We start from the raw sequence: 27,285 nt of genomic DNA, 5'->3' as shown, positions 1-27,285 counted from the left end.
TCTATTGACGAATACAAAAGGGCAACTAAATACATTATTTCACCTATCAAACTGTAGAAAAATAGCTTAACCACATCTAAAGGATTGAGTTTTTGAAGTAGTTTGTAAAAAAGGCAAAAACTGTTTTATTTAGATATATGTACTATTCTTATTCTGTGTGCTTTAAACCTTTTTAAGTTGAAAAAAACAGGGGCGCCTGGGTGGCTCGGTCGGTTAAGCGTCCGACTTCAGCTCAGGTCACCATCTCGTGGTCTGTGAGTTCGAGCCCTGCGTCAGGCTCTGGGCTGATGGCTCAGAGCCTGGAGCCTGCTTCCAATTCTGTGTCTCCCTCTCTCTCTGCCCCTCCCCCGTTCATGCTCTGTCTCTGTCTCAAAAATAAACATTAAAAAAAAAAAATTAAAAAACAGAACACAACGTACACAGAATAACCTAAATAACCTATAAATGAATACACATACGGGTTGCCACTACCTAAATCAATACAACCCTCTCTGCACCACAGAAGTCCCTGTACGCTCCTTTCCTTACCAATCCCGTCCCCATAAAGCAAACATTTAACACTTCCTTGCTTTTTAAAAAAAAAGCTTGGTTGACATATCAATTTCAGGAATACAACATAGTGATTCGACAGTTCTCTATGTCATGCTCACCAGGGTAACTGTAGTCACCACATAACAATATTATTGACCGTATTCTCTATGTTGTACTTTTCATCCTTCTGACTTATAAATGGAAGTTTGTGCCTCTGAATCCTTCACCTATCTCACCCAATCTCCAACCTCCTCCTTTTCTTGCTTTTATACAGTTTGATAACCTAAGTGTGCATCTTTAGATAATAGTTTAGTTTTGCCTGACTTCACAGAAGTGGAATCACACAGCTGACATTCTGTTATGTGTGGCTTCTGCTCAGCATTGTTTTTAAGACTTCTCTATCTTATTCTGGGTAGTTGTAATTTATTTTCATTGTCATGCAGGACTCTAGGACTATTCTATAATCTTCAATGCCACGATGAACACTTGGGTTGTTACAAATGGTTGGCTCTTATAAAGGCTTATTAGCCATTTGGGACTCTTCCACTTACATCATGCCTATTTGAGTTTTTATTTTTTTTTTAAACTCGATTTTTTTTTCTTTTTTACTAATGTAGCATATTTATAAATCTTTGTCCTGTAGTCATTAACATAGATTTGATGTGAGAAAGCTGTCTAATGACCTTTTTGGCACACAGATACTCAATTATTTCAGCACATTTACTCAACAGACCATCCTTCCCCCACTCCTCTGCAATGCCATCTTTTTCATTAATCAAGTGCATGTATATGCATAAGTCTGTTTCAAAACCCTACTGTGTTCCACTAAACTCATTTTTAAGAAGATATTAATTTAAGAAAGTTACTTAATCACAAACCTTGGTCCTCTTAGCTCAATCAGTAATGGCCCAGTCTTTTCTATATGGAACTGGTAGATGGGGTTATTTTTGTGAGTTTCCTGGAAATTTCCACATCCTCCAGCACTCTGACCACTCCACTTTCCATTAATCTAATAAAACAAAGTTTCTGTATTAATAAAACTTCTCATTCTCCAATTCTACTTTAAAGACTTTAGAAAGGGAATGAGGTCACCAAGATGGCAACAAAGGTTCCTCCTCTGCTCCCACTCATAAGGACAACAAACAGCTATTCAAGAGTAGGACACCACTGAGAGAATCCTAAACATGGGGGTGAGACTGAAGGACCCCCGTGCACCACAGAGACCAGGACAAACTGCCTTAGAAGGCGAAGAGAAATAATACTTGTGGACCCCATTGTCTCTAGGCCAGCACCGCACCATGTGGACAGGTCTCCCCTGAGTCCGATTACTCCAGTGGCCAACCAGCATCCCCCAGCATTATGGATTACTCTGCAGAAGCCCTTACTCTGACCTTCCACCATGAGGACTGCAGGGCAATCTGCGGCAGCGGAGGCAGGGGGAGCTTGCAACAACCAGTGCATGGACCTTGGCAGACTGAATTCATACCTGCAGTGTCCAAGTAGTAATTGGCTCATGCAGAACCAAGTGCAGGGTACGCTCTGACCAGGGATCTTGGCGGGGTGCAGATCTGCCTGATCTGGACACTCGAACGAGTTTTGCCAGCCCTAGAGCCTGGTTTGCCCATACCCACCCAAGGAGCTGAATCACAGCTCCAACTGCTGTAGAGTGCCTTCCAGCCCAATCTGATCAGAAGGGCTGGTGACAACTACTGGATGCTGTGCGCTCTAGTGGCGCTTTAGCCAAGTGGTAGGCAGAACTGATAGTTTTCAGAGCAAAGCCTGTGGCCTTGTTTGGTTATGGAATGTGGTATATAGGTGGGCTTGTGTTAAGATGACAAAGAGCTGCATCTCCTGCTGAGCCCACCAGGCGAGGAATTTGTAGCCCCGTTCATCATGGAATACAACCTTCAGGCTGTCTAAGGAATCTAACCAGAGCACATGGGAAGCCGCCAAACCCAACACCCCTGCTCACAGTGGCACTCGAGCAAAGCACAGCTTGTGGCTTGCCCTGTCTGCAGAGCAACACTGGTGGCCTCTCCGGACTAGGAAATTCAGTGCACATTCTGGCCTGATTTGGGTTCCCGCACGATGAACTGCACAATGCCTGGGTCCTGTTCTGTTGCCCAGCCAAAGCAGGGAAACTAATTCACTGCTATTACGATCTACTACTGACTACAGTAGTCCCAAGTAGTACGTAAGCCTGACCAGAGAATGTAAGCAGCTGTGCAGCCAGATCCACAGCTTCATTTGGGTAGGGACCAAGCCAGCAGTCCTACCCAACTGTTCTCAGCTAGTGGCACAACCGCCATCCCTGTCCTCAGAGTTCTAACAGCTGCCTTGCCCAAAAACAGACAATCATAGCAGGCCCCAATCTGCCCAAGGCCAATACCAACAGACACACCCAGAAACCCAAACTAAACTAACTGGTGGAAAACTGTTCTTGCCCAAACAAAGCTGTAAAGTCTGCTAGAGGAGCCTGATTACTCAAATGTGAAGATTCACAAACATAAGAAACCAAGGATCACAAAAATGCAGGTAAATATGACATCACTAAAAAAACTAATAATGCTCCAATAACCCTAAGAAAATGGAGATCTAAACTGTCAAAGAATGGAGAATAATCTTTAAGGATGTTTAATGAACTATAAGAAAACAAAATTAAGAAAACAACGAATGAACAAAACAAGTTTGATAAGGAAATAGCAATCATCCAAAGGAAAAAAACAACAACACGCAAACAAATCCTAGAGTTGAAATATACAATAATTGAAGAAATCAGTAGAGAGTTTTAAAGGTAGACTCAATAGTGCTGAAGAAACAATCAACGATCTGGAGCACAGGACATCGAAAACTACCCAGAGGAATAAAACAAAAAAAGAATGAAAAAGAGTGAAGAAAGCCTATAGGAATTATAGGACACAATGAAAAGAAACAATATTTGCATTACATAAATTCTAGAAAGAGAAGAGAGAGAAAGGCAGAGAAAGTATATTTAGAGCAAACCTTTCCCAAACCCTGGGGAGAGAGAGGAATATCCAGGTCCATGAGGCCCAAGGATTAGACAGCTGAACCCAAACTGGGCTACACCAAACACATTATTAATTAAACTGTCAAAAGTCAAAGACAGTTTTAAGAGCAGCAAACGAAAGAGAGATTACATACAAGGACCTCCTATAAGATTATTAGCATATTTCTCAACAGATACTTTTTCAGGCTAGGACAGAACAGGATGACATATTTCAAATACTAAAAGAAGGTAGCAATCAACCAAGAATTCTATACCTGGTGAAGCTATCCTTTAGAAATGGAGGGATAAAAGGGTTTCCTAAACAAAAGCTGAGGGAGTCCATTACCCCTAGATCTGCCTTATAAGAAATGCTAAAGGGAGTTCATTAAGTGGAAGTAAAAGAATGCTAATTAATATCATAAAAACATAAAAAGATAGTGTAAATCTCACTGGTAATAGTAAATATATAGTCATAGTTAGAGTCTGGAATATGGTAATAGTTGATGCATAATTCACTTAGCACTGCAGTTTAAAAGTTAAAAAACCCTGAATGTAGTAAAAATAATAACTACAATAATCTGTTATTAGTTATGCAATATTAAAAACATGTAAACTGTAACAGCAATAACCTAAAATGTGAAGAGGAAGAGAAGTATAAAACATGAATTCCACTGAAGTCATTAAGTTATTATCAGTTTAAAATAAAGTATTATAAGTTTAAGATACTTTATGCATGCCTCATGGTAATAGTAAGGAAAAATCCTGTAGTAATTACACAAAAGAACCCAATAAAGTCAGAGCATACTTATTGTATACCAAAAGACTTCAAAACACACACAAAAAGACAACAGGATAAGAAACAAAGAATGGATCTATAAAACAACCAGAAAACAATAAAATGGCAATAGTAAGTCCTTAACTATCATTAATGTAAACATAAGCGTTAAAATTTCCAATTAAAAGACAAAGAATGGGGCACCTGGGTAGCTCAGTCAGTTAAGCACCTGACTCTTGATTTTGGCTAGGGTTGTGATCTGTTAGTGGGATCAAGCCCCACATCAGGCTCTGCACTGACAGCAAAGAACCTGCTTCGGATTCCCTCTGCTGCTACTGAACTCATGCACTTTCCCTCTCTCTCAAAATAAATAAATAAACAGCAACAAAAAAGAAGCAAGGAAGATCCCAAATAACCTTACTCTATGCCTTAAGGAACTAGAAAAAGAACAAGCTGAGCCCAAAGTTAGCAGAAGGAAATAATAAAGATCAGAGCAGAAATAAATGAAATAGAAAACAGGAAAAAAAAAAAAAAAAGATGAACAGAGTTGGTTCCTTGAAAAGATAAAACTAACAAACCCTTAGACTAAGCAAGAAAAAGGACCCAAGTCAATAAAATTATAAATGAAAAAGGCTACACTGCAACTGATAACATAGAAATTCAAAGGCTCATAACAGGACACCTATATGCTAACAAACTAGACAACCTAGAAGAAATGGAAAATCTGAATAGACCAACTACCAGTAAGGAGACAATCTGTAATCTGAAGATCTGATGAAAAAAAACCCAGGACTAGATGACTTCACGGGTGAATTTTACCAAACATGTAAAAAAGAATTAACACCAATGCTTCTCAAGCTCTTCCAAAAAAATCAAAGAGCGCTCCCAAACTCATTTTACAAGGCCAGCATTATCGGGATACCAACAACAGAAAAGGACACTACTGGAAAAGAAATCTACAGGCCTGGGGCGCCTGGGTGGCTCAGTCAGTTGAACGTCTGACTTGGGCTCAGGGCATGATCTCATGGCTCAGGAGTTCGAGCCCCGTGTGGGGCTCTGTGCTGATGGCTCATAGCCTGAAGCCTGCTTTGGATTCTGTGTGTTTGTGTGTGTGTGTGTCTGCCCCTCCCCTGCTCATGTGCTATCTCTCTTTCTCTCTCTCAAAAATAAAAACATTTATAAAAAAAAAAAAAAAAAGAAATCTATAGGCCAATATATCCCTGATGAACACAGATATAAACATTTTCTTTTTTTTTTTTTAAGTTTATTAATTTTGAAGGAGAACAAATAGGGGAGGCACAGAGAGAGAGGGAGAAAGAGAGAATCCAAAGCAGGCCCCATGCTGCCAGCACAGAGCCTGAGATGGGGCTCGAACTCATGAACCAGTGAGATCATGACCTGAGCGGAGATTGAGAGTTGGATGCTCCACTGAGACATCCAGGCACCCCCAGATATAAATGTTTTCAACAAAATATTTAGCAAATCGAATTCCACTGCACATTAAAACGATCATTCACCACAATTATGTGGGATTTATTCCCAGGGATGCAAGGATGGTTCAGCATATGCTAATCAGTCAATGTGATACATCATAAAAGACAGAACAAAAGAAAACAATCTTCTAATCATCTCAACAGATGCAGAAAAAGCATTTGAGAAAATTCAGTATCTGTTCATGATATAAACTCTTCTCTAAGAAATGAGCCATAGATGGAACATATCTCAACATAATAAAGGCTCACAATTAACATCATACTCTATGGTGAAAAACTGAAAACTTCTCCTCTAAGATCAGGAGAACAAGACAAGGATGTTCACTCTCACCACTGGTATTCAGTATAATTCTGGAAGTCCTAGCTAGAGCAATCAAGCAAGAAAAAGAAAATGTATTAGAACTGGAGGGAAGAAGTAAAATTGTCTCTCTTTGGACGTGACATTTTATATATAGAAAACCCTAAAGACTCAACCAAAAACCTGTTAGATTTAATCAACAAATTCAGTAAAGCTGCGGGATACAAAATTAACATACAGAATATCAGTAATATTTCTGTTAACAAATTTTCTGAAAAAGAAACTGATCCCATTTACAGTAACATCAAAAACAATAAGATCCTTAGGAATAAATTTAAGGAGGTGAAAGATCTCTAATCTGAAAACTACTATATTCTAATAAAAGAAATTGAAGATGACACAATAATGGAAAGGTATTCTATGTTCATGAACTGAAAGAATATTGTTAAAATGTCAACACCACCAAAAGCCATCGATAAATTCAATGCAATCCCTATCAGGACTCTAATGACAAGTAAAAAAAAAAACACTCCTAAAGTTTACATAAAACCACAAAAGACCCTGAATTGCCAAAGAAATCCCAAGAAAGAAAAAGCAGGAGATATCAAACTTTCTGATTTCAAGCTATGCTATAAAGCTACGGTTATCAAAACAATCCCAAATATGTATGGTCAATTAACATTTGACAAGGGAGCCACGAATTCTCCCTCGAATCTTGCGCTACACATCTAGCACACCCTGCAAAACCAGTCTCAAATTCTACTTTAAAGGTTCGTCTACATGATGAACCCTTCCCTAATGACCAAAGTCTACATAATCTTCTTTCTGTGAACTTTAGTTCTTCCCACAGATTCACTGAATGTTGTTCACTGAAGATCTCGTATTCCAACCCAGACTGCAGGCTACTTACATTTCCCTTGTGTTACTGTCAAGTCCAGAATGTTTAATTGTTAAATGTGAAAGATAAAGTGAGAAAAGGAGAAAAAGGCAAGGGAATTCTAAGATTTTTCTGAGATTATGACCCAGAGAAAGAATTCTCTTACCTGTTTTGATAAGGTGTACGGTGAAGGAATCTTTGAAAAAGTAAAGCTGCAGGCTGAATATACCTAGATTAAAAAAAAAGTGATTGAAAAAAAGAAAAAAGTTTATTGTACTGATAAAGTGTATACTTATAAAAATACCAAAGTGATAAAAGAATATATTGGAAGGCTGAAAACTTAGTTGGCATACATAAAAGCCATGATTCTGTACACAGCCTAGTTATCAAGTCAGGTTTAATGAATTGGGAACTGAACAGCTGGGGTTCTTGTCCTGGCTTTCTGTGTGTTTGACGCAGGACAATTTCGCCAGGCCTCAGTTTCTGCATCTGAAGAATAAAGGGGTAGAAGCAGTTCCCCAATGTCTCTAAAAGTCTATTCAAATTGAGCTCCCTTACTGATGTATGGGAAAACAGCCTATGCAGAACAAAATTAAAATAACCTTCCCAGCTACATGAGAACAGTATGTTTATAAGCAATTGATTTCCTTTCACTAAGTTCAAAGTCGTGTTTTTTAACTCAATGAAAGTATTATAGAGGTTAAAGAAGTTTTTAACTGCTTGATCTGAAATAGAACTTATTAGTCCAACATACCACATTACCTTAGGACTAAATTATTATTCTGAAAACTAAAATGTTCACTCAAAATAAAAACATTACTTTTCAAAAGCATTACTCTCTGCAGGAAGCATAATTTAATACCGAACTGATATACAGATAAACACACAAATTTATAGAGGACAATCAATTTTCAGATATAAACTTCTTCTATAGCTAATCCCACTTATGAGGCCAAGCATACTATGTACTTTATATTATCGTGTTCTGTCACTGTATGTTGGTTTACTCACCCGGACAGTGTAATGGATTGTATTCTGTTTTTCATACTGAGAAACCACTAATGTAAAGGTATGGGTCCCAGGCGTGGTCAGCTTTATCTTAGTCAAATAATGAGGGCTGTTAATTCGAATGCCATCAATATATGGAGGTGGGTCACCTACAGAAAAGTAGGTTTATGCTTTAGTTTCTGTAGTTTTTAAATTTAAGTTTTATAATTCATGATACGAAAAAAATTAAATGGATGGACCCCCCCCAACTGATTCAATCTTTAAAATATAATGCTACTAGAGAATTTAAATTTCAACTTAAAACTTTGTAATTAAACACTTTAAAACTTTAAATAATTTCTAGTAAGTAAAAGGAATCTTTTGGAATACATTCAATGAGGTATAAAATAATCCCTAGTAAGCCTTATGTAGCATTTTTCTCTAACGGGATTTTAAAGTCAAGATTGGCTTTGCTTTGTTTTGTTTTGAGGAAATGTTTTAAGATGCAAAGAACTATATAAAAATATACTTCCCACCAACAGATATATTCCCCACCATTCATAACTGAATAACACTTTTTGTCATACTAGATTCTTTATAAAACAAAGTCCCTTTTAAACACCACCCTTAGTCCTATTCTGTTCCACTCTGATGGATTTAGTGGGCTTTTCAGATGCTAACACACACACATCCCTAAAAATGAATGAATGAGTGAATGTTATTTCTGTGGGCATATATCTAAAAAAAGGACAGCATAGGTCTTATTTTAAGCTTTCATTTTGCACTCAACATGTTTTTAAGATTCATATTGTTCTACACAGATACGGTTTATTCCTTTTAAAACTGCCTGCATGATATTCCATTATATGAATGACTTATTTATACCCCCATCTAGTTATTCAGTCTGACAGATTATTTACAGTATTTTTCTATTACAAACAATGTTACTGAATATATTCTCTGATGTCTCCTCAATCAAGGCCAATGCAATAGAATCATTTCATGCATGTCAATTAGTACATGTCATTTAAAATCAATGCTATATCACTTAGCTTATTTAGGAACACTGAATATTTATAATGTAATCTATTGAAATAACTAACATTTTACTATCTATCTGTAACAGGCAAAGTCTCTAATGCTCACAGTGGTGTGATCTAGTGAAGAGAAAAAGGGCCTATCTGTGATCTTGGACAAGGTTTTTTTTTTTTTTTTTTTCAACGTTTTATTTTTTTTTTTATTTTTGGGACAGAGAGAGACAGAGCATGAACGGGGGAGGGGCAGAGAGAGAGGGACACACAGAATCGGAAACAAGCTCCAGGCTCTGAGCCATCAGCCCAGAGCCCGACGCGGGGCTCGAACTCCCGGACCGCGAGATCGTGACCTGGCTGAAGTCGGACGCTTAACCGACTGCGCCACCCAGGCGCCCCAAGGACAAGGTTTTTAACCTTTCTATGTCTCAGTTTACTCTTCTGTGAAATGAGAAACAATTTCAGAGTATTTTAAAAATTTTCTTCAGCGTGTTGTGATGAAAATAAAATTATAAACCAGAAAGTACTCTTTTCTGAAAAGGCAGTATCATCATATGTAAGAGGGAGCATTGTTTTAAAAAAAACAAAAAGAGAATCCAAATAAAAAGAGTAACAAAAATATTTTTGAAGGTCGAAAGCCTACATATAAACATCTTAATGCTAAGAATATATAGCCACAGTATTTGGTTTTTTGGTTGTATAGTGGCCAACATATGAATAGAAAATCTGGCTAGTTTAACTTTAATTCTTAGACATACTGCCTTGTCCATTCCAGGATATCTAGGGATATTGACTGATAGGAATCAGTGCCCGCCTCATGACCTTCACAGTGTAATGGGTATGAGTATCATTTTCCTCTGATTAAATAAGACTTAACAAAACCACTTTCCATCTCATCTCCCCCAGTAATGCCCATTTCTTTGCCCTTTTTAAAAGAACTGTCAATAATTGCTTCCTTACCTCCCAGCCTCTCCTCAATTCACTTCTAACTGGGCTTATAAGTCCACCTATCCACCAACTCTGTTCTTGTTAAGGTCAACAATGACTGCCAAGATGCTATGTCCATTTGTTTCTTCTCTAACCTAAATTTCCTGACCTCTAAAATAGCAACAGATGCAGTTGCTCATTCTTTCCCTCATGAAATATTCTCTCTCCTTGGGTCATGTGAAACCTTATTCTATTTCATCAGGTATTTTGTTCTAATTTTTTGCAGCAACCTTCCTCTGCTCAACTTTAAGATGTTTGAATCCCAGGGTCAGGTTCTGAGTGTTCATCTCTATACCTACAACTCTCTCCATTGGTATACAGTCCTGTCTTCAAATGGCAGGACTTTATCCCAGAACTCTTCCCCCAAATCCAATTGCTTAATTAGTTTATACACTTGCATATCTAATAGATATCTTAAATGTAACAAAACCACAAAATTTACTTTTGATTTTACTCCAGAACAAAACTGGTCCCTCCCCACCCCCACCAACTCTTACCCATCTCAGTAAATGTTGCAGCGGCTTTTTATGAATTAAGCCAAAAAACAGGAAATCAGTCTTGATTCCTCTTTGCCCCCTACATCAACTCAAGTCCTGATAATCCTACTGAAATCCAAATCTGTCCACTCTTTCTCTACTAAGTTCAAACCACCATTATTTCTCATACAAAATCATGTAATTTGTTTCTCTGCTTCTATTTTTTTGCCCCCTCCAATATATTCTACAGAGAATGTTCTTTAAAAAAAAGTTTCTATCAAGTCATTTTCCTGATCAAGGCCCTCCAAAGATTTCTCAACACACTGAGAATGAAATCCAAATCCTTGTGGCTTACAGAACATCATGTGATCTGAGCCTGCATATCTTTCTGACTTCTTGGTATCACACCACCCTTGGCCTACTGGTCTTTTTTCTGTTTCTTTTTCTCATTTCAGAGTCCTTGTATTTGTTCTTCCCTCTGCCTGTAATGCTTTTCCCTCGATTTCTTTACATGACTGATTCCTTTTTGTCATTTAGGGTTCCTCTTATCCTTTCCCAAAGAGGCCCTCCATGGCCACCTAACCAAAGCAACCAACCAGTCACTAACACATGACTCCATTTATCTCTTTACACACATATCACTATCTGGTATTTTTCTTATTATCTGTTTCTCCAACAAGAACATAAACTAACAGTTCCTATCATTTAATATGTGATAAACTTTTTTTAAAATGTGAAAGCAAAGTGGTTCCAATACAGCATGTTAAATGCCTCAGGAGTCCTGCAGAGGGAAAGATTCACTTTGCCTGGCAGAAAGGTTATCACAGAGAAGTAACATATAAGCTGGATATTAACCATGTTCATTACACAAACTAGGGTAAAAGGAAAAAAATGGGTAGAGGACAAGGAGGAGAGAGATCCTTAGGAGAAGAAACTGTATGAAAAGAGGGGAAACAAGGGCATGGTATGTTCAGGAGTAGCCAGTACCTCACTGAGGGTACTGTGAAAAGCTACGGCATGAGATAAAAGGTGACAGGAAGGTTAAGGTCAGAATATCAAAAGGCTTATAAACCATGCCAAAGAGCTTAGATTTTATCCAGGAGTTCAGGGAAAAACCACAGAATTTTTGATCAGAGAAAAAGATATTAGTTTTAGAAATAAAACTCTGACAGCAACATATAAGAATATAGGAATCCCAAATTCCTGAGGTCTCTAAATTAAAAACAAATCAAAACAAAACACAAAAGTAGTATAAATACCACCTCGTCTGTATGAGTGGTTTTTGTTAGTCTATCAGCATTATTATTTCTGCATATTATCTACGTAAAGCGTGTCATTTTAAATGTAATCAGGTAAATAAAATTTCAATTGTTTGTCTGAATGTTTGTCTACCAAACATACCTGGGTAATAAACTTTTTTCCCATCAGTCTTGTATACAACCATTGTGATAAATTCTCGATTATTGGCAAAATCATCCTAAAAGTACAAAGAATCCAATGTAGTTAGGAAAACGGGCTCACAATGCTCTTAAGTGGGAAGAAAATTCAAATTTTAAGAGCATTTAAGCTACTTAGTGTTATAAAAAATGTTCTCTGAATTAAATTCATTTCAAGGATGACTAACACTGTATAAAGTAATACATTAAACAAGACTAAGGCTATTAAGATTATGGTAGTTTCCCTTTATAGAATCAGGCCTAATGATTTAACATCTCCAAACCCCCTTCAGAGTATTTTAATGTTAATACTCTTAAGACCTAAAGCATATATAATCAACCTCAAAACCCTCACTGAAAAGCATAAACTCCCATTTTTCTTCAAAGATGATTTCTGAACAAGATTGTAAGTATATAAATTTCCTTAGAGGAAAACATTTACCTAATACTACACTATTTTCAAGCCACTTACATAAATGAAACAGGCTGGTGATCAAATTACATATCTTGTTCACATTGGTCTAATTACATTTTTTAAAGTTTCTGTACGGGATAGATATATAAGGAAGGGATCAGTACCTTGTCTGTTATGTGTCTGCTGAGCAAAACCCAAACTGCAGCGCCCCCTTGTGGACACTGCACCTCCAGTTTGTACTGGGGATTGTTAGCCAGGCTATAGGCATCTTTCACAGGTCCTTGCTTAGCATCCCAAGTACTAAAAGATAAAGTCAACAAAGAAAGTAGTAATTAATTTCTCATTGAGCTAAAGTAGAACACTATTTTTAAAAGCTTTGTGTGTCTAATACAACTAAGTTATCAGGATTTTTGTTTTATTGTTTAAAAACTTTTTGGCATAACTGAGAAATACATAAACAAAATAACTAATTACGTGGCAGTCATCTGTGGGCATGGCAAAAGAATGCTGGTCTTCATAAATGATATAATATATATATAACTTAATCCTTCATAAATGAATCCTCATATATGAAAAAAGTAGAGACTACCATAAAGCATATTCTGAAATGTGAAAAAAAGTTACCTGTGAATACATGTTGATTCTTTAAAAAGACCTGGATTCCAACTCAAATAAATCACATCATAATACTGGCAGAGATCATCCCATGAAATCCAAAATATTCCTGAAAATTAGATGTCTGTTAATCCATAAAATATCTTAATGATAAATGACTTGAATAAATACCTTTCATATTATGAAACCGTGTTATTTAAAGATCAAATGGTATTAAAATTAAAAAGATACTTACCATTGTCTATTTTCTGAGCTGTTCGAGGATCAAAGTTTAAGTATTTTTGTAACTCTGGGGTCCAGTTTTTTACATCATTTTCACTGTATCTTCCTTTCCAACGTAAATGACTCCAAGGATTTTTCAGTTGGATAAATCGCAGCCCCTATTAATAAAAAAGCAGGAGATAAAGTTGCAAAAGAGTTTTACCCTATTTTTAATTAATTATATTTGAACACTTTTCCTTCCAAATCCACTTGAAATATTCTTTAATCAACACTTTCACTAGGTCACACATCTGATCAAAAACTGTAAATGGCTACCTATTCCTGAGGGCTATGCTGTCCGTATGGTAGTCACTAACCACAGGTGATAATTAAAATTTTAAAATTTAAAAAATCCTTAGTCACACAAGCCACATTCCAAGTGTTCAAGGACCATGTGCAGCTAGCAGTTAATGCGCAGCCCAGATACACAATATTTCCATCACGGTAGGAGGTTCTTTTGCATGGTGCTGCCTTAGAGCATCAAGACTTTCCCATCCTTTCAAAGCCTACTCTGCCCTGGCCCCACTCTATTTTCCAGTATTCATACCCCATGTATCTTTGGCTCTAACTTAGTCTTTCCTCTCAAAATTCCCACAAATAATCCTTATTCAGTTTTACCTCGAAAGGGATTTACCACGCTGTCTCCCTTCCCCAGAAGGCCCTTTCTGATCCCTTGTGACCACCCTCCCTTCAGATCCTGTCAGGTCCTCCTTAGCTTTTTCCTCCACTGACCCTCTCTCAGTGCAGACTGAAGCAGTGAAGAGGAAAAGAACATGGACTTTGGAGTCAGAATGAAATGGGACCGAACACCAGCTCTATCAGTTTTATGGGCCTTGGGTGGGGATCATTTACTCTCTGAGCATTTGTTTCTTCACACATAAAATAAAAATTACAATGTTTCCTAGAACACTCTTGTGAAGATTAAATGAAGTAATGTATGCAAAATATTTAGCAATCAGTTTTCTTCTCCTTTTAATTAATTACTACCTTTTCTTTAAACATTTTAGTGCTAACACTCCATATTACTTTAGTTTAAAACAAATAAGTTCCCATTGTATCTTGCTTCCTACTTGTGCAAATGTACCAGCCTTGACTCCCCAGTGAGATTGTACACTCCCTGAAATGGTAACACTATTGTCCTTTTCAAAAGTCTCCACTGAGCTTATAAAACCGAGCGTTAAGGTTATGGTAAGTGCTCAACAAATACTGGGTATGTCTACAGAACTGATTACATGGACTCAGAAAATCCAAAGAGCTTGTAAATCCAGAAGGGTATTTGTCTTATTTCACGCAGTCAAATTAGGAAATCGTATTAATTTTCTAATGAAGTCATAAACTGTTTGGGGGATGTTTTTGAAAAACACATTCCTCTCCTATTTTTAAATGTGGCAAATCATAGCCTGGGATAGATGTGATTTCTAGACATAAGACTCATTCCTCTCAGGAATCTTCAAATTCCTTTTCTCAGTGTTTTCTTACCACTTGTCCACTCTTGCCCCTGCCACACAGATATTTAACTCTAATTTACTACTATTTTTTTCATTAAACCTAGTTCTACATAAACAGGAAACGTGCCTTATTTCAGAACTCTATCACTTTAAGTTTTTGAGAGAGAGCGCGTGAGTGCACAAGTGGGGGGAGGGCCAGAGCGAGGAAGAGCGAGAATCCCAAGCAGTACCCAAGCGCTACCAGTGCAGAGCTGGACCTAGCGCTCAATCCCGTAAACCAGGAGATCATGACCCAAGCTGGAAATCAAGAGTCAGACGTTCAACGGAGCCACAAGTGCCCCAGAAGTCTAACACTTCTTTAAAAAGGAATATAAAAGAGAGGAAATTGCTGCTAAGCTTTTCTGGGGCAGGTCTGAGCAATCACTGACATTCAAGGACACTAAGATATAGTTGTAGATTTTGTTTGAATAGAGAGCCTACAAGTCAGAGGCCCTGAATAGGGGAAGAAATGTTAGACTAAAAAAGGATCTGGATCTGGTTTACGATGAAACGTCCCATTTTCAAAGTTATTTCCACGTGGCAGCAAATGCAACGTCGTGGATGGATTCAGAAATCCCTTGGTGAGACTTGCTGCACTTAGAGACAGCAGCCTGAGACCGAGATATATCTTCAGAGTAGACTATGGAATATCACCTTAAGGAGGAGACAAAAAAAATGACCCAAAGGACTGCTGAGACTAAAGTCTTAGATCTTAGAAAAGATCTTAGGAAACTCAAGCTGGTTAGAGACAAACAAAAAGGATAACCTTTTCACACAAGTGTTAATAAAATCTTATTTAATGAAGAAACTCACAAATGATAGAAGATTGGCAGTAGCTTTAGTTTAAGATTAGGTCTACCTGCACAACAGAGGTTCTAGAAATTAATGCCTCAGGGAGAGAAATATTTTTGGAAATATTTTTTTTTAAGTTTATTTTGAGAGAGAGAGAGAGAGAAGGAGGGAGAACACGAGTAGGGTAGGGGCAGAGAGAGAGGGAGAGAGAATTTCAAGCAGGCTCCACGCTATCAGCATGGAGCCCAATGTAGGGCTCAAGTTCAAGGTCACGAGATTGCGACCTGAGCCGAAGTTAAGAGTTGGACGCTTAACTGACTGAGCCACCCAGGCACCCCTGGAAATATTTACAAATACAAGTCAGAACTAAGGAATGATCTCAAAATACAGCAAAAATAGCATGAAAATGATGAACCCAGGAAACTCACCAAATGTATAACCAATCAAAGATACTAGAGAAAACCCCTAAAAATTTTAACACATGAAGAAGCCTTTAGATAAAGATCAACACTGACTACAAAGAGTTCATGTAAGCAAAAGGAGAGCAGGGTCAACTCCACAAGGTGAGATGTCTGCTCAAGCTGGGTAATACCGCTTTTGATCAGGGATTTGCACAGAATTAAGATATGACCATAAAGCACACATATGAACCGAGTGAAGAAACCTGTCTTGGGGCCACAGTTTACTCCATCTACACAGGCTCTAAAATGCCTTAATCTCTACGAAATAACTGCCATGTGGAACTGATACTATGTGAATAATGCTTCTGATTTTGTAAAAAGGCTATTATTTGAAATTCTTTACTGACATTCAGCAAATTTTTAAATGTTTTGTTTTCAGGTCAAACCACAGATGCCTATTTCTCTCATAAGCATGTTATCTGTCTAGTTTCCTCTGAACAACCAGAAAAATAGCCTTGTAAATGATATAATCTTCACAGAAAATTTCCTCAAATTCAAGATTAAACTTCCATATTGACTTTCATTATCTAAATTTAATTATCTTACTATTACCTCACTATTGATCACCTATCAGGATGTTTTAACAATAAAATAACATACACATAGTACTAAATAATAGCAACTGTTATTCCTAATGTTTTGACTGATGTTTGTGGAAAATCACATTTCTAAAACACAAAGCTCTCAACTTATTCAATTTCATATATTTTTAATTTTTTTGCTTTAAGTCATCAAATTTTATGCTACTTTTAAAGGAATACATAATTCTACACAGTATGGTTAGGGATACACGAGTGGCTGATTTAGAAAGCCTTGAGACGGGGCGCCTGGGTGGTGCAGTCGGTTAAGCGTCCGACTTCAGCCAGGTCACGATCTCGTGGTCCGCGAGTTCGAGCCCCGCGTCGGGCTCTGGGCTGATGGCTCAGAGCCTGGAGCCTGTTTCCCATTCTGTGTCTCCCTCTCTCTCTGCCCCTCCCCCGTTCATGCTCTGTCTCTCTCTGTCCCAAAAATAAATAAACGTTGAAAAAAAAAAAAAAAAAAGAAAGCCTTGAGACTATAAAGACTTGAAAAACAATGTTGCAGCAGGTCCCGATTGCCTTCATAATTCATATAATTGCATATAATTGCCTGTGTCATCTAAGAAGATCAATCTAATAAATACACAGTGGAACACTGTCATTACTGATTGATAACTACTTCCTTCTGTAAGTTGAAACAGGGGAAAGTGGAACACATGGCTAGTTAAACTTTCTAGTGACTACATAGCTCAGGTACTATATAACATCAGGGAAAATGAATCCTCCTGTAATCTTTGTATTTTCTAATCCGTAGAACAGACCTATTTTTCAGTTGAAAATAACTAATCAATAACCTGAGAAGTAATGAAGTCAACCATTCCAACACCAGAGCACAGGGCCAGGGTCTGAAATACGTGAGGGCAACTAGGAAGAGAAACATTTGCAAAACCAATGGCATGTTTCTTATTCACAGACACTCTCTTATTTTCTGTCCTTTCACAAATATTTATTGAAATCTACCATGCTCTACAGCCTAACACTATGACTGACCCTAACGCCAGAGTATAGCCTGGAACCTTAAGGGCCATGTATTTATCTCAACCCTTTACTTTTATGAACAATAAAAAGAGGCATACAGCATGTCTGTTTTGTCATCAGTATCTGTCCTTGTCATTACATTTCCCATCTTTTGATTTCATAATTTCCAATGGTGAGGTCAAATTATTTAATGGAACATAGGCTGACTGATTTTTAAAACTTCATCCAAACCTTGACTTGTCAGTATTCAAAAGTCTATTATACTATTAGGGATCCTTGCAATGTCTTACTATTAAGTAAGAGAAAGGAGGAAAAAATGTAAAGCAAACCTTGAACTCTCTAATATCCAAAACAGCATATGCGTGTGTGGGAACCAGACCCCACTTCTCTCCTTCAGCTTCCGTCATCATTCCAGTTGATGCAGTGATGAGGACGTCCCCTTTGTGAAATCTGGAATGACCCCGACAGAGAAATAATTAAAGAAAACATTTCTGTAACCTCAGATCACACCAGCTTTCCTTTAGTCTCAAGGTTTACATGAAAATTTCCGCAAATTTGAAATCTTTTCTAAAATGGGCTATTCCCGACACCCTTCAAAGAACAGGAAGTACATTTGTATTTCACAATGTAGCAGATAAATGATCATACTGCCCACTCTCCTCCAGTTTTAGTCAATTATTAGGTAGAAACTTATCAGTGAAGGAAAGTAAATGCTAAGTTTTCAAATGATTTACAAATAAAGTTGAAGATGTGAAATACATTTTGTGAGATCTTTGAAGTTTTCTAGTTTAACTAATGAATGTGTACTGTATAGACAATTTTCCAGTCCTTACATGTGGATCATTCTTTTAAGGCTTAAGCTACCTTCCTCTTTATATTCTCAGACTTCTCTTTTTCCACCTTCCCTCAAATTGTAGGTACTTAGGAAGTACAAAACAAGTTGTCCATAGGACATATTCCAGATTCAAATGTTTTGGGATTATTTATAATCTGGATTAATTGTAACCATCAGTGAGGATAACTGAGGGCTGGCCGTAGCAAGTACATAAAGTGAACTCTATTTTAGAAACACAATTTCCCGGGTTGCCTAGCTGGCTCAGTTGGTGGAGCATGCGACTCTTGATCTCAGGGTTGTTGAGTTCGAGCCCCATGCTGGGTGTCGAGATTACTTAAACCAAAAACAAAATAAATAAAATCACATTTTCTCTAAGTAATTAATAATGTTTCCTCTGCAATATCTCTTCTATAAATAAGGCATAAAGTTTTAAAACAGCCTCTTTTACTACCAAAAAAAGGGGGGGGGGAAGGGAGGGAGAGAGAGAGAGAATATGAGTATGTTTACCTTTGATAAAGCATTCTGAAAGAATTATCCTTACTGAAAGTTTGGCTATCTGAATGCATAGCGATCCTTTCTGGTATCCACCCGGTCAGTGCATGAAGATCAATATTCTGTAACATAAACACATTTTCAGGAGTGTCTATGTTGTTGCCAGACTCTTAAATCCCACTAATTTGATATAATGATTTCGATAGAATAAATCAGAGGGTAGTAAGCTGTTTTCTACCACTAATAAATTTCTTGTTTAACTCAAATTCCTACTTGGATTTAAGCACAAGTTTATCTATTCCTTATAATCTCTGTTGCTTTCCCTGAATGAAAGAATTATTTTACTGGTAAGTATGATGAAAACTCAAAACATGTAACAGGAAAAAGCTGCTTTAATAATGATGGTGACTGTCATTCACCATTTAGTACTCACTAAAGTGACTCACTTGTGAGAGTCACTTTCCTAATGATTTACATATATTCTCATTTTCTAGGCTATGCTGGGTAAATTAAAAGGCACTGAATTGGAAAGCTAAACTGAAAATATTTGAAGGACAGAACAATTGAGCATGCAGGCTGAGAAAAAATTTTAACATACTATTTCATTTACCTATCACCTATACATTCTCTGCCTAACATTGTAAGAACCAGAGAGTGAAGGAGGCCTGTACCAGGCAGGGAAACTAACCAGCTATGAACAATCGATGATTTGCATACATTATTTCATTTAGTCTTTACAATTCTGCGAGGTGGGTGTTATCCTGATATTTTATTTTATTTATTTATTTTTTTTCGACGTTTATTTATTTTTGGGACAGAGAGAGACAGAGCATGAACGGGGGAGGGGCAGAGAGAGAGGGAGACACAGAATCGGAAACAGGCTCCAGGCTCCAAGCCATCAGCCCAGAGCCCGACGCGGGGCTCGAACTCCCGGACCGCGAGATCGTGACCTGGCTGAAGTCGGACGCTTAACCGACTGCGCCACCCAGGCGCCCCTATCCTGATATTTTAGACAAGCAAAGAGGCTAAGAATGCTTAAATACCGTTTCTAAGGCTCCAGACTGGTTAGTGCCATAATTCAAAGTTATACTAATATGACTAATCTAAGCCCAGTTTACCTCATACAACTAAAGGACACTGGCACACACCTTGTTTTATAGGCTAAGTAGTGTTAGGATTGGGAAAAATTAAGAAACAAGAAACCCCTTGAATGTGAATTTATAAAATATATATATACATATGTATGTGTATATATATATATATGTATGTATGTGTGTATATATATATGTATGTATGTATATATACGTAAGGATGACAATATGACACATCCTTTGATCTGAAGAGACTTCTTTGGAAAGGTACACTGTATCTAACCGGTCTTGTATCCCAACAGGACAGGAGACATATATTGTAAGCTTCCCTGAATACTGAGTCTTTACAACGCTCTATCCTTGTAAAAGAAAATAAGTACTTCCTTAATAGGGGAATTGGATCAGCATTTTTCAGGAGTTAATATTGTTTTATTTTCCTTTAAACAAACATACCCTCCATAATCTCTCAAAATAGTCATACTGGATAGTATAAGTCTGTCTGGATCATCCTGTTACTTACTGAATTGGATCCTGGGAAATCATATCCTCCCATGACCTTCATATATGCTTTCTCTATGAGAGAAACCCATAATTCACTTTTGTTGTTAGAATAAGAACAGAGCAATTCTCCCTTATGATCAACAGGTAACTGATCATCAATTATCACCTGGATAAAGAGAACATTAATTTCCTTAGGTGGTACAAAATATCTTAAAATCCTTCCTATCAAGGAAAAAAATACCTTTCATACAGATGAAACAAAGGCACAATATGACTATTATAAAGATCATGATAGTTTCAGATTTCTAGAATCTGGTCAATTATAAAATGTTATACATATATGTCTTTATTCAATTTTATAGGCTAATCTCCCTATCAGGTGATACCTTTGAGCCAACTGGTTAAATGGATCTACCATCAAAATTATTACAGATTCTAGAAATGTACATTATATCTAAAATAATTACAAAAGGGCTTCACTATTAAGGTAAAAATATTATTACTATCTGTAACTTTAACCTAAACCTAGAAAAAGACTCATGTTCAGTTGTAAAAGTAGAATATTATGGCTAAAAAATATATTTAAATAAGGGAAGAGATCACCATAAATACAGTTTCTAGTTCACATTATAAAGTGATTTGGGAAACAAGGATAGGAAGAATTTCGATCTAACACTAATATGAGAATCATGCAACTACATTTTCAAAGATTCTTTAAACAAGGAGTTAAAGATTACAGTTCAGAAAAACCATTCTCAGTAATTTTAAGTAATCAGCTAGAGCAGTTCTCAAAGGGTGTTCTCAGCAGCATCCGTGTCACCTGGGAACTTGTTAGAAATGCAAATTATGGCCCCACCCACAACTTCTGAACCAGAAACTCTGGGTGTGGGGCCCAAAAATCTGTTTTAACAAGCCCTGCACCTACTTCTATACACACAAAAATTTGAGTATTACTGAGCCACTGAACAACAACTCAGCTTCTCAAACTGAAAGGACTGTTTAAATGCAGATTCTCATTCAGTAGGTTCAAGGTAAGGCCTAAAATTCTGCAATTCTAGTAAGTTCCCAGGAAATGCTAATGTTGATCCACAGACTTCAGAGTAGACAAGAGCTAGAGAATCCCAACAATGCCAGGCCATCACAACAGGTTCACAGTTCTTCAAGAAACTAGTGTAATTTAAAACTGCGTATATATTTCATAAAGGAAAACATAATTCTAAAGACTTCTTAGATCTGAAGTTATGAGTATACATATAAACTCTTGTGACCTAACAGATTTAGTTTTGTCTGATTTCCTTTTCTTTTTTAATCAATTAAAAACTATCAGATTAAAGTTTAAGCATTGGTAGTCATTAGATCATTGTTACTTTCTGAAACTTTCTATAAATTTCCCAAAACCATTTTTAAAATGACTTTCTTGATTTTTAGTTTTAATTATTAACATATGATGTTATCGGTAGTAATATGCATAAAACCAGACTCAAAATCTTTTTAAATGTTTACACAAATTAACATTTCTTAATGATTCTACTCAATATTCAAAGGTGGGGAAGGGAGAGAGAGAAGGGGTTGGGGATGGGGAGAGACATTATTCACCTTTCTTGGGACACCATTGAGGTGAAGTTTTACCATATACTTTCCACATGGATTGTATTCTGGCTCACCATCCTTATTCTGAGGATAAATTATGCTTTTGTAAGGAAAATAAATATTGAAATACCAAATTAATATTCAATATAAACTACTAAGCAGGATATTATATTTTATTTAGACAGATGTCTTGGCAATTTTATAAAAATAAACTTGAGAATATTTTTCTATAATAGGCCTAGAAAAAGAATTTCATGCTTATTTAATACAAAGAAAGTATCTTACGAGATCACACAACAGGGAATAAATTTCACAATACTCTGAAAAATACTAAGCTTTTAATTATGTACTCTAATAAATTTTCTACTAAGTGGATATATTTTAAGCCAGTTAAAATAATCTTCTACCACTGGCTCAAGAAAAGACCATTTCAGTTAACCAGAACTACTTAACTACAACTCTGACAGAGATAAAGTTACACAAAATTATCCAATAAGATACTTGTATCAGTATCAATTTTCTTTTACACTACATATTAATTATTTATATGATCTATTTATCCAAGATGGTAAACAGCTTGAAACTAAGGTCTGTATTTAATTCATCTTTGTAGTCTCAGGACTTACACAAAAATCACTCAGGACAAATTGCATGAAAAAATTATAACGCTTAATTTTTACAATGAATGATTTTAAGCTAATAAAACTTTTAAAAATTGAGAAAAAAAGTATTTTGGTAACATTTCAGGACACTCTAAAGCAGTTCTAGCCAACAGAAATATTTTATATTTTTCAGTAGGATATTAAGTTAAAAAGGTGAGATTTTAATATATTTTATTTAACTGAACTTATCCAAAATGCTATTTCAATGTGTTATCACTATAAAAATTTGAGATATTTTCCAATTTTATATTTTTTTGTGCTTTGTTTTAAAAAATCTGATGCATTTTACACTTAACAACCCGTTTTGATTCAGACTAGCCCATTTCAAGTATTCAATATCCACATGTGGCTAGTGGCTACCATAGAGTATAATTATACATGACATAATTTTATTTTACCAATTTACCAATTTCATTTACTTCAAAATATACTTATTTCATATATATGTATACATATATATATATATATATATTTAACACACATGCATATGTTCTTAGACTATTTTAGGGAACCTTTTCACATTCACAAATCATCTGCTTAACACACAAGGTAACATATTCTAAGTGAAATGCCTTCTTCACTTTCTATGCAGATAAGACCTAAGCTATTAATTTCTAGTTAGGAAACAATTACATGAAAAGGGCTAAAGGGACAAATACAAAATTTTACCTGGTAATCAACTTCTTATTAAATCGTCTTTCATAAGCTGCACTGATAGCCAGTGATGCCACAAAGGAACAATCTGATACTATTGTCTGTTAATAAGAATTTATTAATATATCAATTCGTTCATTCATGTAATTTCAACATTATTTAATCACTGCACCTAAGCACCAACTTTTTATACGAAGTACCCTAACTGTTGCTTGAATACTAAAATAATAAATAGAAATGCTATGCTGCCAACTCATACAAATTTTCTTCAAACGAATCCTAGAAAAACTAAGGTATTTCAATACAGTTAATTTAGAATACATATGAATGATGTATTTCTTACATGGATAAAAGCATACTTCACCAAATCCACACATTTTTAATGATAATTTAAAGGTATTTTAAAAAATGGTTTATTATCATATTACCAATTAAAGTGAACACGCACATGAAAAGATTCTTGAATCATAATATTTTAGGACCATTGTTTTTATACCAATTGGAAGATATCTGTACATCAATGCAAAACTTTTATTAATAAAGCTTGCAATAAAGCCATATTGTTGTTCTACCACTGAAGTGTTTTTAATAAGCCTAATAGCTCCCTTTTTAAAAAATATATATTCTCTTATCAAAGGTGATGTTCAGATCTTCAACTTTCTCATCTGTAAGAACATATTGATAAACAGGGTCTATATAAAAATCTGTAACTGCTCAAAACACTTACTTATATTATCCCAGTATGTCTAAGTCAAAGTGTGCAGAATAATCTTTCCAATTATACTCATGCACCTCCGTATATAATAAAAACTAAGAAAAAACCCAAATCTACATTTAAATTACTTCAAAATGTTAGCTTTCATATAAAATTATATAAAATATTTACCTGCTTTATGCTAAAACTGGACACAGTATAAATCATTGTAGGATTGTTGGTGAGGTCTTCTGGTCGTACCCATTTGGAAAATGTAGCTTTTTGTTTAGGTGATAACGGTAGCTTGCCCCATCTATCACTGAGGTAATAATAAAAATTAAATACTACTACTAATAACAAAATTAATCTTTAAAAATAACACAAAAACAAAATTAAATTTCCTAGAGATTTTTTAGGGGGGAGGTATAATGATCATAGCTATGCTTGTACCATCCTAAAATACTGCTTTAAGAATATAACTTAAAAGTTTATTGTAGCATTGTTATATTCAAGGAATTCAGTTTCAATAAAATGGAGCCATTAATTACAATACAAACTGATTCAAATCAAAGGGACCTAGGAAGCTACAGATCCTTACCGTGGCTCGACAGACTCTTTCTGCAAGCTAACATTGAGAGTAGCTAATTACTAAGTAATAACCACGTGTTAGGCATCATGCTAAAGTATTTTACATACGCTATTCATTTAACCTTTAAAACAATTCCATTAAAGCAAGTATTTTTGTAAAAGGCTTAAAGTGATTAACTTGCCAAGGTTACACAGCTAAAAAGTGGCAGAAGTGGTATTTGAATCCAGGTCTCTGGTGCCAAATCCACCATTCTTATCCATTACCCTCTAACTCACTGTGTGTTGGGAATACACTGTGTAGAATTCCTCTAAAATTAATGTATAGCACAAGATAAAAAACATCTACCTTTCCTTAAACCTCTTCTAGAAGAAGGGTAACAGTCTTCAGGTTTCTTAAGATTTCTAGGATAATACAAACTTTATGATATGCAAACTGAAGCAAATATGCTTTTTGCAGAAAGTGTTGATACTAGGCAAAAGGAGGTTCTGTGATCAGGTGTGATCTACAAACTCCTACATTGTTTTTTTCCATTAGAGGACATCTGTAAATGTTTAATAAACCAAGGTTTATGTAAATTTCTTAGACTATCATATATAACACTTCTCAAACTTTTTGATGATCATCTCATAGAACCACTGGTGTTCTAGGTAACATTTTGGTACCTGAGTAGTTAACAGTAGCTGAACGTTAATGGAAAGTGAGCTGAATGAATTAAAAAGAATTTAAAGACAGCCATCACAAAATTTTAGGGGAAAATATAAAGTTAATTCAAATCCACAGTTTAATCACTTTGTATTAACCTGCCATATGAGAATAGAGTAAATCCAAGATTCCTTAATATCCGATCTCTCAAAAGTCCCCACAGTTATCAAATTCAATGTTTTCTTATAACTTTAACCACTCAACCTTTCTAGCCAAAGATTTACAAATTGTGGAGCCCTTCTTCATTAGTCTGTTACCTGTGAATTTTGAAATATTTACTGTTACTTTTTCTTCTGATTACTGGAGCATAATTTAATTAAAGTAGACATGTTCTCTGTCCTTATGAAATTTATAATCCACCGTGGAAGCCTGGCATTAAACAAGTAATCTTATACAAAACATGTAAAATTCCAACTGTGACCGGTGTTATGCCTAAATTAAGGGAATTTGCATGGTGTTACATTTTAGTGTTTCAATTATAAGCATTTTCCCATGTTACTTAATTTCTTGAAAACATGTTGTTCATCGTTGTATAGTATTTGTCTTAAAGACTTTCTGTTGCATGAGCACTAAAAACATGATTTATTTTAACTTGTTACACAAAAACTGGAACTGCAAGTTTACATCTCTACTTGGACATAACCATTTAAGAATATATTAGAATAACTGATTCACACGTTCACAATTACAATATTGATGAATCTCTTTTATATCAATTTTTTACTACATCCATAAACACTTTTCAGAAATGGTTTCCTGAAGTGAAATTATTGTTCAAAGGGATACATTTTTTGTTTTCTTGTGTATTGTAAACACTTTGAAGTGTCTGAAATGTACAACCAAATTTTGTAATATAATTTAGCATTTAACAAAGTAATTATTTTTCTACCAGTTAACCCTTATTATATTAACAATATAACAAGCACCAGTAAGTGCTTTGTATTTTATTGACTAATTACAGTAACACTATGAGGCAGATTCTACTATTATTTTAAAATCTGAGACAGATTTAACAACTTGCCCAGCATCATACAGGATATGAAACTGGATAGTCTGGCTCTAGAATTTGTGTGCCCTTAACATCGATCAATACTATAGAACCTCTCAGATATAAAAATGTCTCAGACTCTAATCAGTAACCAGCATCACGTGGTTGAGTGCAAAAACTTAGGTTGATAACCCATTGGCTTGGAGATATCTAACTTTTGCCCATCTAAGAATAACAAAATACTAGAAAATGGGAAAGAGCCCTTTTGTTCTTTATAGAGCCTTTTACATATTCTGTATATAATAAACAATCAACTCTGATTTTTTTCTGGTAAGTGTAACAAGCTCATTGCAAAAATTTTGAAAAATTTAAAAAAATTAAATCACCCAATTTTCCCATCAAGATAACCACTGTAAATACTGGATGTGTACCTTTATATCTTTTTTCTACATCTCTGTAAATACATAAAAAAGGAAAAATACACATACAACATCCAAATTTTTTCTTTTTTAATTTACTACACTGCAAGCGTTTTCCCTACATCTTTCAAAGATGCGTTTTTTATTGGTAGCATAAACATTTACTATAACATAGATGAGCCATTAATTTAATCATTTCCATATTTTTGGATAGTTTGTTTCAATAATTTTTTGCTCTCACAGATGTTTTGATGAATGCTCTTATTATACACATATTTAGCCAAATCTTTATTTCCTTAGGATTAGTAGAAGCCAGGAGTCATGAACCAAATAACATTTTTAAGGCTCTTAATATAAGTTGCCACAGTGCTGGAAGGCTGTGCTTAACCAACACTTTCAAAATTAACCCTTTCTTGAACTGGATTTTAGTAAACAATGACACTGTCATTCCGTAACTTTTCCATTCAATTTCTTTACTGACTTTGTTGTTGGGATTCAAACACCAATTTGACAAACATTTACTGACGGCTTACTCTGTGCCAGGTACTGTGCTAGTGTAATGGTAGGCAAAAGGAGATTCGTA

General features: G+C 35.7%; 1 protein-coding gene across 2 annotated transcripts in view; it reads right to left on the bottom strand.

Moving 5' to 3' along the window:
* Positions 1-27,285, bottom strand: part of CAPN7 (calpain 7) — a 42,356-nt gene that overhangs the window by 2,030 nt on the left and 13,041 nt on the right. Inside the window, exons 7-19 of one of the 2 annotated variants that reach the window (XM_043595430.1) lie at positions 24,197-24,323; positions 23,326-23,411; positions 22,001-22,094; positions 20,424-20,570; positions 18,828-18,934; positions 17,815-17,935; positions 13,164-13,308; positions 12,938-13,037; positions 12,478-12,613; positions 11,864-11,939; positions 7,993-8,138; positions 7,148-7,210; positions 1,410-1,540 (exon numbers count right to left, since the gene is read on the bottom strand). In XM_043595430.1, coding sequence (XP_043451365.1) covers positions 1,410-1,540; positions 7,148-7,210; positions 7,993-8,138; positions 11,864-11,939; positions 12,478-12,613; positions 12,938-13,037; positions 13,164-13,308; positions 17,815-17,935; positions 18,828-18,934; positions 20,424-20,570; positions 22,001-22,094; positions 23,326-23,411; positions 24,197-24,323 — 1,479 coding nt within the window. The remainder of the gene's footprint in view (positions 1-1,409; positions 1,541-7,147; positions 7,211-7,992; positions 8,139-11,863; positions 11,940-12,477; positions 12,614-12,937; positions 13,038-13,163; positions 13,309-17,814; positions 17,936-18,827; positions 18,935-20,423; positions 20,571-22,000; positions 22,095-23,325; positions 23,412-24,196; positions 24,324-27,285) is intronic. The other variant, XM_043595431.1, reaches the window with a different exon arrangement.

Source organism: Prionailurus bengalensis, chromosome C2 (genome assembly GCF_016509475.1).
Source record: "Prionailurus bengalensis isolate Pbe53 chromosome C2, Fcat_Pben_1.1_paternal_pri, whole genome shotgun sequence".
Classification (NCBI taxonomy): Eukaryota; Metazoa; Chordata; class Mammalia; order Carnivora; family Felidae; genus Prionailurus; species Prionailurus bengalensis.
Note: the sequence above shows the minus strand (reverse complement) of the source record. Positions and strands in the feature narration are given on the sequence as shown.